This window comes from Myotis myotis, unplaced genomic scaffold, assembly GCF_014108235.1.
Source record: "Myotis myotis isolate mMyoMyo1 unplaced genomic scaffold, mMyoMyo1.p scaffold_m19_p_10, whole genome shotgun sequence".
NCBI lineage: Eukaryota > Metazoa > Chordata > Mammalia > Chiroptera > Vespertilionidae > Myotis > Myotis myotis.
The window spans coordinates 45917589-45930404 of NW_023416314.1; the positions used below are offsets into that span (position 1 = coordinate 45917589).

The 12816-nt window shown below is 45.9% G+C and overlaps 1 protein-coding gene across 1 annotated transcript in view; it reads right to left on the bottom strand.

The window, feature by feature from the left end:
• Positions 1-12816, bottom strand: part of TRIM66 (tripartite motif containing 66) — a 45320-nt gene that overhangs the window by 14453 nt on the left and 18051 nt on the right. Inside the window, exons 4-10 of the mRNA XM_036325287.1 lie at positions 12450-12582; positions 12020-12136; positions 10576-10690; positions 9859-10005; positions 7299-7416; positions 4145-5049; positions 2293-2454 (exon numbers count right to left, since the gene is read on the bottom strand). Coding sequence (XP_036181180.1) covers positions 2293-2454; positions 4145-5049; positions 7299-7416; positions 9859-10005; positions 10576-10690; positions 12020-12136; positions 12450-12582 — 1697 coding nt within the window. The remainder of the gene's footprint in view (positions 1-2292; positions 2455-4144; positions 5050-7298; positions 7417-9858; positions 10006-10575; positions 10691-12019; positions 12137-12449; positions 12583-12816) is intronic.

Here is a 12816-nt window from a genome sequence, read left to right on the forward strand (position 1 = left end):
CTGAGACTCATTAAACAAGATGTGACATTTTCTGCTTGACTTCTACTACCACTTGAACACAGGAAATACCCATGCTTCCTTCTGAACTACTGACATCTACAGCTACCTGCCTTTTGCTCTTCTTCTGATGCAGCTTCCCCAGAAGACCATTAACAGTACAAAACATAACTTTTTTCTCCCCCCAAATATACCTTCTTCCCATGCTCCCATCTCAGTGAAGGGTAAACCAGGGGGGACAAAACAGACCTAGGTGTTAAGCCAAAAGACTTTCTTTCCCTCTCTTCCCATCGCTGATCAGGCTCTGAATACAAACAGCTCCTATAATCTGCTTTCTTGAAGTCCTTGTTTCCTCTTTAGCCCCATCACTACTGACTTCATTCAACCTCTCCTATTTCTCCTCTGTACTATTTTGGTCTCCCTTACTGCAGCTAAAGTGACTTTTCTAAAATTTCATTCAAACCAGATCCCTCCTTGCTAGAAATTCTTCATTCACTCTTCACAACCCACAAGACTGGATGCCAACTCCAGAGCTTAATTCACAAGGTCTCAGGCTCTGGTTTCACTCCCATCCCCCAGTACATCTCATGTTCCTACCAAGCCAAATTATCTGAGACCCTCTAAGTGCCCGAGGCTTTCTCTCACTTCTGGAGCTTCCTACTTGCTATTGATTTTGACTGTTTATTCTAGCCCCCTACCCCTAGCTCTTTCACTAGCCTAACTTGTCTTTCAAATCTCAGCTCAAAATCATGTCCTCTAGGAATCTTCTCTGAACAATCCCTCTCCCAGGGCTAGGTGTTCCTTCTATATTCCCCAATAGTTATCACGGACTTTATCATAATTGATTGTTGTTGCTTAACTATCTCTCCCACTAGACCTTAAACTCCAGTGTGAGACTATTCACCAATGTGTGCCTGACACCTAGCAAAAATATTTATCACATACTAAGAGACTATATGTATGTGTGTGTGTGTGTGTAAGTATATATATATGCATATATATATATGCATATATATATATATATATATATATGTATTTATTTTAACATTGAGTGAATAAATGTTTGGATGGATAGGCAGTTGGCCTAAGTATAAGAATTTAAGGACCCAAGTAGTATACCCCTAAGAGCCACAAGGGGCCTATTTACAGCATCTCTATGGCCTCTAGGCCAAAGCATTTCAACAGGTAGGACAGGACAGGCATAAACCAAAAACCATTAATACAAGAGACCTATCCAGACTTCAAGAGTCACCAGGGATTTCTAAGTTAACATTTCATTTTGGCCACGCCTTACTTTTCTAAATTCTCAAATATCACTGAGATAGATTGACCTAAGCATAGATGGCACTGGTGCTGCTGGGAAACATGGTGAGGGGGTAGGTACACAGAACAACTAGTGAACTGGGGCAGAGGGTGCAGACTGGAAGACTACAGAATAGCTGACAGAGCTTCAGGTGCAGGGCTGAGTGGAGCACCAGGAGGGCCAAGGGCACCAGACCAGAAAGGCAAAAGATAATATGAAAAGGGCCAAAGTGCATAGGGAGGGCTGAGTGGAGGTCATGGCACAGTACTGAGGTTTCAGCTAGGAGGATTGTAGGGGTGGGGGGTATAGGACAGTAAGAGTAGGACAGCTGAGGAGTTGTGGGGTTCAGTAACTGACACTTCCAGCCAGCAGGGAGGTGGGTGCACAGGGAGGGCTCCAGTAGCTGATCTTTAAGAGATCTCAGTGCCCCTAGATGCTCAGGACATCTCTGTACTCACCTAACAAATTCTATTGATTCTAATTCCAAGGCCAATCAATGTTGGGCTGTGGAGTCACATAAAATATTTTCACCATTTCCATTGCAGAGAGTTATGTTCAGGCTTTGGATTCTGACAGATCTCATTTTAAATAAAACTCAGCCCTTTTATCTACTAGCTCTGGGGCCCTGGACTTCAGTTTCCATAGCCATATAATGGGGATGCCCACCTCACAGAACTGCTGGGCGGGCTGAGATGCTTGTGAAGCACACGCACAGTTCTAGGCACAGAGTAAGTGTTCAGTAAACTGGCTCTTCCCTTTTCTAAATGAAGCTTAGCTGGTCCCATTTTAAGTATCTATGCGGGGGTGGAAATGGGGTGAGGAGGACTTATGTTGCTGACTCATTAGGACAGGAGGCATGAGTCAGGGCTGTGTAACATCCAGGGATGGAACAGGGACACTCCTCCCCCAGCCCCATCCTCCTCATCCAGCTCCCGGGGGTCTTGGCTACCAGTGGGTCCCACATGGTTAGGAAAAGCAGGCTCTGTTAGTACCTTTCTCACCACATTTGGAGAGGAGTGCTGGGCAGTGTTGTCCAGTGAGGGAACACTGTGAGGGGTTTCTTCCCCAGATGACTGGGGCAAGTTAGCAGCAGTATTCTTGTCAAGAGAGAGAGCTGGCTTTGGGACTTCAGATGCTGGGGGCTCATCTGTAGCCTGTAGAAGAAAATAAAAACTTGGGTGGCTTTCACTGCAGAGAGGAGCGGCAGCAGGAGCAGCAGCTGCACCCAGGGTTAATGCCCACCCTGCACTCCCCCTTACCACCACTGTGAACTGCTTAAAATTTTTTCAGAAAGATACTCTTATCTAAACTCTTCCTAAGATATATCCTAATAACAGTCTTAGGATAAAACCCCAGGAGAATTCTGAACTAACTCTGTCATATTCGCCTTAGCAGTCATAACAGTTATGACTTATATTTAACTTGTGGTCCTCTAGGAACCCTAGACCCTTCACTGCCATGATGAGGATTAGTCTATATCCCCTCGTAGAAACTGACCTCAGAGGAAAACTTTGAAGCATGGTCTAAAGTTGAAAGTACTAAGTATTAATGTGAGGCCTTATATTTTGTAATAAAGTAAAAGTTTGTAGAGCTGCTTTGAAGATATAACTGTGATCACAGATCTAAAGGAGACACCACTATGGGAAAAGTGAGTAGAGAGAAGGGGGCTGCAACAGGAAGTTCTGGGGGGGGGGGGGGGAGAAAAGCAAGAGTTAAGAATGAAGATGTAGAAGGCAGCAAAGATCCCAGAGGTCAAAGTGCACCTCTTCGATTGGCTTTTAGCTGAGAGAAGCATTCATCATCCCCCAGGGAGAAAACAAGGCCTCTTCTGTGGCATTCCAGAGTCCACAGACCTGGATCTAAGACTTGGTTCTAACACTATGTTTCAGGATCTCAAGGCTAATTCCTCACCCTCTTTGACCTCCACTTCTGTACCTATGAAATACAGATGGCAATGCCTCCCTGACAGCACTGTTGATAGGATAAATGATACACTGTCTATAAAACATACCTAGTGTAGTAGGCTTGAAATAAATTTTAAGCCTATAGCTATGCAGTGGTATAAAGATGCTGCCCCGGTGCTATATACAGATCTTGTAACATAGACACCGACACCTGAAGCCTATATGTTCATGTTGACCAATGTCACCCCAATTTAATAAGAAAAAAAAAAGATGCTGCTCACTAGCATCTAATGCATACCCTCCGTTGCTCTTTAAGTTCTCCCTTTCTCCTGTCTGAGATTCATAAGTTCCCAGCAAGGAAAGGGAGGAGGTTACAAAGGTTTAAGACAGGGGTCCTCAAACTTTTTAAACAGGGGGCCAGTTCACTGTCCCTCAGACCGTTGGAGGGCCGGACTATAGTTTAAAAAAAAACTATGAACAAATTCCTATGCACACTGCACATATCTTATTTTGAAGTAAAAAAACAAAACGGGAACAAATACAATATTTGTATTTGCATGTGGCCCGCGGGTTTAAGTAGTTTGAGGACCCCTGGTTTAAGAGATAGCCTCTCTCTGCCATGGCACTGGTGGCAATCCAGCACAGATCAGAAAGGTCTTGTCATGAACAAGGTTCCAGGTGTCACAGAAGAGGACAGGGCTGAGTTAGGCCACTCTGGAGTGTTGAGCCCCATTCTATGTTGGGACTAGATGCTATGTTCTCTGGAGGTTCCTGAGATGGGAGGTGGAACCCAGGGCAGTCTTGAAATGTGAAGGTTGTGCTCAAGGCCACCCTAAGGTGAAGAGACTGTGTTCCTGTGCCACCCTGTGGTTGGGAGGCTGTGTTCCTGAGTGATCCCAGGATGGGAAGAATATGTACCCCAAGCCACTCTGAGGCTCACCTGCGCGGTGTCCTCCTGGGTCTGGGACTGGATGGGGGCTGGCTGCCTCACGATGTAGTTGATCTGCCCCACAATGGTTTGCTGAAGATGCTGAGGTGATTTGGTCTGACTCAGTTGCAGGCTGGGCTGTTGAGCCTGAAGGAGAAGCTCCAGGTCCTTCTGCATTTCCTCCAGCTCGAACTTGTGGTGCATTATGTCCACGTTCTGGGAACAGGCAGGCCCAGGAGGGTTCTCATGCTGACTAGAAGCCAGGTGCTGGGATGGAGGTAGAAGTGGGGGTGGCTGCTGCTGGGGTGGGGGTGGCAGAGGTAGCGGAGGTGGCAGCTGCTGCTGTGGCTGCTGCTGAAAGTGGCTGAGCTTCAGCTTCTGGTGGTGGCCAAACTGGACTTGGATAGAGGGTGTCTGTACGGTGGGCTGGGCATGGGCTCCAGGCTGAACATCCTGAGGGGGGACAATGCACACCGGCTGGGAGGTCAGCTGATGCCCCAGCCGCTGGGATGTGCTCTCCGGCTCCACGGAGGGCTGGGTTTCCAGCCACGGCTGCAGCAGCTTTGGTGGGTGAGGGTTGCAGGGCAGCTCTTTCTCTCTGGGTAGCAGGGTGGAGCACTGCAGTGACCCCAGCTGCTGGGGCACCACCTCAGAGGCCTGCCGAAAGCTGTGAGCTTGGTGTATGCTGGGTGGGGGGACCTGGCCTTTAAGGGAGGGCGAGACGGGGGAGCAGTGGGAGCAGCACACAGACGAGGAACACAGTGCTGGAGAGTGGAACTTGTGTGAGGGGTGGCTAAGAGCCTCTTGCTGAGCTACTGGAGACTGGTGGCTTTGATAAAAGGATGATGGCCCCTGGAAACTTCCATACGCATGGGTATCTGTCCGAGACAGTTGTCCACCTTCTGTGGTTATGCAGCCTGGAAATTCAGAATAGAGACAGTTTCCAAAGGTAACCTGCAATTGTTCCCTACTTGCTATCTCCTGCTCCTGGGACCAATAGACCTCATTCAAAAAACCTATACCAGGCAGAAATTAAGAAATTCAACCCCTGATCTCTAAGACTCATTCTTAAATGAGACCAGTAATTGAATCTGTATGGACCAGCTTTGGGGACCTAGGACATTTGAGAAATTAGCACTGCTTTTACCAGATGCTCATTCCTGACTCTGTATCCTACTAGAGAAACAATGGGCTCCCTCAAAGAGAACCCATTCTTTCTTTTCTTTTTTACTGTTTAAAGTATTAGGAATAGTAGTACATATGTCTCCTTTGTCTCCTTTTTCCCCCATTGACCTCCCCCCGGCCTCCCCCAACCCTCGGCACAAACCCTCACCCCGCTAGTGTCTATGTCCATTGATTATGCTTGGAAAACTGTGGTACATCTTCACAATGGAATACTATGCTGCTGTGAAAAAGGAATTTGACCCCATTCTTTTTTAAAACAAAATAGCCCGACAGAGACTGAGACAAAAAAAAAAAAAAATTAACATTGGAGATAGGGAGGGAATGTGCTGGGAAGTAGCAAAGAAGAGAGCGCCATCCCCAGGACAATGAGCAAGTCTGCAGATACAGACCTGGGGAACCATGTGTGGAACAAATAAGGTGGAAGAGAGTGGGGAAGCTCCAATGCAGCTCAGTGCCAGGGACCAGCACTGTCCTCTGAGGTCCCTGGCCTGGCGCATGAGTAGATGGTATCTATTGCTAGCTCAGTCTAATGGCTCCTTTGGCTCATTTGTTTGTTTGTTTTAATATATTTTTATTGATTTCAGAGAGGAAGGGAGAGGGAGAGAGAGAGAGAAACATCAATGAAGAGAGAGAATCATTGATTGGCTGCCTTCTGCACGCCTCCCAGTGGGGAAAGAGCCCACAAGCCAGGCATGTGCCCTGACCAGGAGGAATCAAACCTTGACTTCCTGGTTCATAGGTTGACACTCAACTACTGAGCCATGCCAGCTGGGCTTAGCTCAGTTTTTTGTGTTTTTTTTAAAATACATTTTATTGATTTTTTACAGAGAGGAAGGGAGAGAGATAGAGAGTCAGAAACATCGATGAGAGAGAAACATCGACCAGCCGCCTCCTGCACATCCCCCACCGGGGATGTGCCTGCAACCCAGGTACATGCCCTTGACCGGAATCGAACCTGGGACCTTTCAGTCCGCAGGCCGACGCTCTATCCACTGAGCCAAACCGGTTTCGGCTTAGCTCAGTTTTGATGAGACTTATTTAGGGGAACACTGAGCAACTTGAGGGCAAGAGGTGTTTTATTCAACTTTGGTCTCTTAGTGCCCAAAATAAGACCTGACCCAGAGCAAGGGTCCACCAAAGGTCTGTTGAGTTAAACCCAAGAGGAGATGGCAGCAAAATAAAATCCAAAATATCATTCATCATTCTGTCAAGTTCAAAAAAACTTTCAAGGAAATTAATAGCCCAGATGAAGGCAACATTTGGCTATTAGTTTAATAAACCTACCATTAGGTTGTCAACACAGACACAACCACAAGTGGTCTATATTCTGCCTAAAGACTGAATGTCAGCAAATTATTGCAGCAGAAAAAAAAATGCACAATACCATGAATTATCTGCTTACATCTCAACTCCAAAGAGAATGCACAACATTCACTTTCTCTCGCTCTCTCCTCTTCCCTCCCTCTCTCTCCTCTGTGCGCATGCTTTCTCTCTCTCTCTCTCTCTCTCTCTCTCTCTCTCTCTCTCTCTCCCTCCCTCCCTCCCTCCCTCCCTCCCTCCCTCCCTCCCTCCCTCCCTCCCTGTTGCTGATATACCCATTTGTGCCTACACTGGTATACACCCTTGTATAACCACAGAGATACAGGTTCACCTGTACTGCCAGACATTCTGTAGAGCAGGGCTACTGTCTTGTCTCCTCCTCCTAAAACCAAGGTAATAGGGACATTCATACAGAATGGGAAGCTCAGATTTCAAATGGTCCTGTTCTATATAGCCAGTGGTATTTAAGCTGTCCACTCACTCATACCTTAGTTCCACTCCCAAGAAAGGTTTGCTGAATGACTCCATGACCTCTGGCAGTCTCAGGGAGTGCTTTCTCTTGGGCATAAAAGTTGACCTACCCAGTAAGTTCAGCTAAGCAGACACTTTATATTCATTCTTAGCAAATATGTAAAAGCCCACGGGGTAGGCCCTGGCTCACCAAGGGAAGCCAGCTGCTTGGTCCAGAAGTTAGGCTCCCAGGTGAATCTGATACTCCAAGGGGAGCCAGGATCTGTGTTACAATTTGTCTCCAGCAATCGCTGCATCTGAAACACAATCTGACAACAGCACCAAAGTCATTTCTTTTTTTTCTTTTTTTTTTAAATATATATTTTATTGATTTTTACAGAGAGGAAGGGAGAGGGATAGACAGTTAGAAACATCGATCAGCTGCCTCCTGCACACATCCCACTGGGGATGTGCCCGCAACCAAGGTACATGCCCTTGACCGGAATCGAATCCGGGACCCTTCAGTCCGCAGGCTGACGCTCCATCCTCTGAGCCAAACCGGTGCTGGCCCAAAGTCATTTCTTTGGGCATCTTGCTCCAGAATGAAAATTCCCTCTCCCTCACTCTTTGAACAGGTTGAAGGGCTCAAAGCCATGGTTCTTTAGACATAGTTCTTCTGCCATATGCTCGTTTCCTTGAACCTTAGTGTCTCCATATTCTTATCCTGCCTCCTCACCACCTCTACCCACCTGGAACTCCCTCCCATTCCCCACTGATCCCCTTCCTCTTATTGAGGCTTCTGAAATCCTTACATTCTTATTTCTTCCAAGCCTCAACTAATTTGTAATTCCTCTCAGGATATCAGCTACTGGCAGACCTCTCAAGAGTGCTCCATTCATTCTATCATATCTCAATTTATAAGCCTATGGGGGCAGACATTCTCTGAGCTCCCTTAGTGCTGTCCTTCCACCCACAGGTAAAAGTCCCTTCCATCCTAATCATCTGACCTCTTCCTCCCTCATCACTTCCATCTATTTCCTATCACTAACCCTCCCATTTATCTAAGGTTCTGGCAAATGACCAACTTATCCTGCCATCATCTAGTTAACTAATGCCCCAATCAACATCTTGGCCTCTTACTTCCTTGATCTCTTTTAAATGCCCATCAACTTCACTTCTCTTTTCAGTTCAGTCATCCTTTTCATCATCTACAACCATTTTACCTATGAGACCGTAAACTCCAATAACTTATTACCCGATCATAACTAGTTCTTACTCTTTCAGAGTAGGCTCTTCAACCTCGTTGAGCTCCGTAAGCCTGCCATAAGACCACCTCAGCTTTTCATCATTTTCATTAACAATGTCACTTGTGCCCCAATTCCTCCCCACCACCAGTGCCTAACCTTAGGACAATACAGCCATTCCAAAGCCATGTTATCTGGGGTTGGGTCAGTGATTATGAACCTCAGTCCTTTTTCTTGTCACTTCCTTTCTTGTCGGCTTCTTCATCCACTGCCACAGTGACTATTTAAAATCTTTACACCTACCCAAGGTCTAACCCTCTTATTATCACTTTCAACTTCACAGAGGACAAAAGAAACCATAAAGGGCCAGCTCCCTCAAACTTGTATCCCTCCTACCTCCAAACTTAACTATATGAAAGCTGATGCCTGCCTGTCCTCCATCTCACAGGAAGGGAATGCCTCTATGTTTAAGGTGAACCAATTCACTCTAGACCCCACTTCTTTCTGCCTGCTCAGTATGCTCACTCTACCACACAACTATTTTCAACTGCTCCCAGATAAATTCATGCAAACATTTTCCGTATTAAAAAAAAAAAAAAAAGTCAAGTCGCCTTGTCAAGCTATCTTCTGGATTCCCTTCTTTTCACTTCTGTCTCTCCTTCACCTCCCATCCTCAGTCCCCTTGTTCTAGCTTTTAATTCTAGATTTTGCCAGAATTTCTTTCAAAAGATCACCAGGGACTTCCTGATTCCCAGATCTCAAGGTGTCTCTTCACTACTCATCCTGTTTCACCTCAGCAGCAATGATAACATTGACTACTTGAAACTCAGTTAATTTCTGTGCACCACACTCTCCTATTTCTCCTCAGACCTTTGCTTTTCACTTTCTTTCAGTTGTCCCTTTCCTCTCTTCTCTGCTGAAATTCATGGCATTTCCCTGGGTTCCAGATTTGTTCTTTTCTTCTTCCATCACACACTCTTCCAATGCGATATTAGAGATATTCCAGTGACTCCCACATCTCTAGCTCAAACCCTGACTTTTCTTTTGACTTCCAAATCCATCTATCAATACAGATTTTGGATTATCTCCATTTAGATGCCCTACAGGCATCTCAGATTTAAACTCCTCTGCTGTATGTTCATTTCCTTGAACCTTAGTATCTTTATATCCTTCTTCTGCCTCCTCACCCAAATATAAACCCCACCAACTTCTCTCAAAATCATTGCTCCTGGGCATCATCTCCTCCCAAGCTCAACACTTCGACATCATCCTCCACTTCTTTCCTCTTAGGCCCCATTTAAACCCAAATAATTTTGTAGGGGATGATCAGCACACCACTAGTGCTCAAGATAATTTCTAAATCTGTGACCTAAGGCAAATAACTACAGAATTTCCCAGCTGAGTTGCCTAGAGGAAGGCAGGATGATTTCAGCACCTGGGTTCTTTGCGCTATGGGGTTTGGTAAAAATAATGGCATCCACTTACTAACTTAAAAGCAGTGATTGAGGAGTTAAGAGTTCTTCTTACCAGCTCTTTGCTGAAAAGGAAAGGGATACTGGTTTTGCTGCAAACAGCCCAATTGATGAAATTCTGCACATGCTCGAATTGACGGTTGAGCACCATGATGCTCTGTAACTGCTGCTCCAGCTTCCGCTTTCTCTCATTAGTAATGCCCTGGGCACAGAGAGAGAAGACAGAGTTCCTGATCCTATTCTTGGACTGCAGTCTACCCGCTTGGAAATCTGGTGGCCTGTGTGTATCAGTGTAAACACTGATGGAATCAGATGAGACTGCACCCGAGAGGAGGACAGCAGGACAGAGCACTACCATGGGCTGCTGAGGGGTGGAGGAAGGGAGGGAGAAAGAGTGGGCGGATTTTATAGTGCAAATATGGGACAGGTGATAAATGAATGAGAAAAAGAATGAATGTCTACATCCCTTGGGAATAACTTGATGAAGAAGGAGGGCTGTTTTATGACTTTCTTCCAAGGCTATAATGTTGCACAACCCAGGAAGGCGGTCGCCTTAGAGCCATAGTGCTGATGAGAGTTTGCACTAACTTTCCAGCCTTTAATGAACCACCCTCCCCAAATTAAAATGAACATGTTAAGTTACAGGGAGCAAGAAAGAGCACATAAATTCCAGCCCAAGAAGCTCTGCGCCATGGGCCCAGTTTGATATGTGTCTGGTTTCTGATCTAGGGAGAGCACAGAACCCACCGCTGGCCCATCTGTCCACATATACCTCCAGCTCTTCTATGAGCACGTTGGCCTGTTTGTTCAGCTCATTCATTAGAACCATCTTGGCCATTTTGATCTGGTTTTCCACCTTCCTGTGCTGATGCTTCACCTCAAAAATCCTATAAACAAGATGGGACATAGCATGGTGAGCCCTATGAGGGCTTAGAGACAGCAAACATAAGAGCCAACAACTTGGAGGCTGCCCATTGAGATCAAGGCCCATCAGGCACCAAATATACAGAAACAAGAACCTTCCTCACCAACCCACCCTTTGGACAACCCAGACCAACTGAGCTAAGTGGGCCAGTGGCCCAGAGTTCAACCTGGTTTTCTTGAGGTAAACCTCAGGTCCACACCCAGGCCAGCCCAGCAGTTCAACAGTTCACACAGACTAGAGGCAGGATAGAGTAAGTATGAGTATGACTTCATGTGATCTATTGTCTAAAGAGGAGAATGCTCCACTAAACAGTGCCATGCAGTAAAAAGAGCATGGACAGAAACAAAAAGACTAGTGACATGGGGGGGGGGGGGCGGTTAATGGGGGAGAAAGGACACATTTGTAATACCTTAACTAATAAAGAATTTTTTTAAAAAAGTAGACTAGTGGTTGCCAAGAACTGGGGATGTTGGGGGAATAGAGAATGACTGCTAATGAGTACGGGGTTTCTTTTTGGGGTGATTAAATGTTCTAAAAGTAGATAATAATAATGGTTGCACAACTCTATGAATATACTATAAACCACTGAAGTGTACATTTTAAAAGGGAAATATTATGGTATGCAAATTAAATCTCGGTAAAGCTGTTAAAAAGAAGAAAAAAAAAGAACATGGGCTTTGAAGTCACACAGAACAGCTTCCAAACTCAGCTTGATCACTGACTGTGTATTCAAACAAATCACCTAACTTCTCCGAACTTCAGTCTCCTCATCAGTAAAATGGAGTTAACCCAACTCAAAGAATTGTAAAAATTGAACAAAATAATGTATGTATGATGCCCGATCCAATGCCTGCCACATGATGAACTCTTAGTACCTAGTAATTCCTCTTCCTCGTAAAATACTAATGATTTCATGTCATGTGTAGATTTCTACAGAAAACATTTGGAAATGGGTGATAAAGGGCAGATTACCACCTACTAGCTGTACCCTAGGATAAACAGGACTCTTGTCCCAGTTATCTACTCTGTGCCCTTGTTCTCAAGCACCAACCTCTGGCTATTTCATGGCTACTTTCAAAAGGCATGTGCTTTGGCCCAGACTCACTCTGATCATCCTGACCTAGTTTGGTCCCATTCACTAAGTGATGACCTGAAGCCCTTTCTCTGGCCCTGAGGCCTCTAAGGCCAAGACATATGCCTCTGGGACATATGCCCAATCTGCCTAAAGGCATATCCAGGGTGTGAGGGAACAGAGCATTTTCCGAGTTGACAAAGGGCTAGCTTGTACTACCTGTCCTCAATTTGCTTTGCAGATGTCTGCAGGCTGGATTTCTTATGAGCCACCTGTGTAGTCACACTTTCCAGAAGCATCCTCTGATTTTGCAGAACTTCTTCAAGATGTCTGCACCTACAGGAGGAGGCAGAGAAAAAGCTGAGGAAAGCTGAGTTTTATTCTGAACATGCCAGCCAAGCAAGAATCCCCACTGCTAGGCCGATGGAGGCTGGAATTGCATCTAGGAAAAGTCAAAGATACTGCAGGCTCTTGGCTTTTTAGCCCTTCTGCAAAGAATCCCCACAAAAGGAGCAGAGAAAACTTCATCCCAGGGGCTGAAGGTTGGCTTAGGCAGGCAAAGAATTTTGATGCACCAGGAGCCCAACACTCTATAAGTAAGAAGTACAGAGCCCTCCCAATCCCCCTTTGAGCAGCCAGCCAACTCTACCTGTGTTCTTTGTGTTCCACCATGAGGCATCTATGGCACGTGAGCACATCACAGGTCTCGCAGAATAGCTTAAGCACTTCCTGTGTGTGTAGAGGACAGTACAAGGCGAAGTCCCCAGAACTACCATTCACTCCTGCCAGACAAGATGGAGAAAGTGGGCTTCTCTTGTTCAGGAAGACCTCTCAGTTAAGCCCCACCGAGCAGGCCTTGGCCCTCAATGGGACCCTCCATGGACACAGGGTAGACACAGAGCTTCAAGGATAGGTGGTGCAAACAGAAGAGGCCTCTTGTTGGGCCACTGAGGTTCCAGGAGCATGAGGAATGCTGGCTTAGCCCAGCTGGCCAAAAATTGCACAACTGGCCAAAA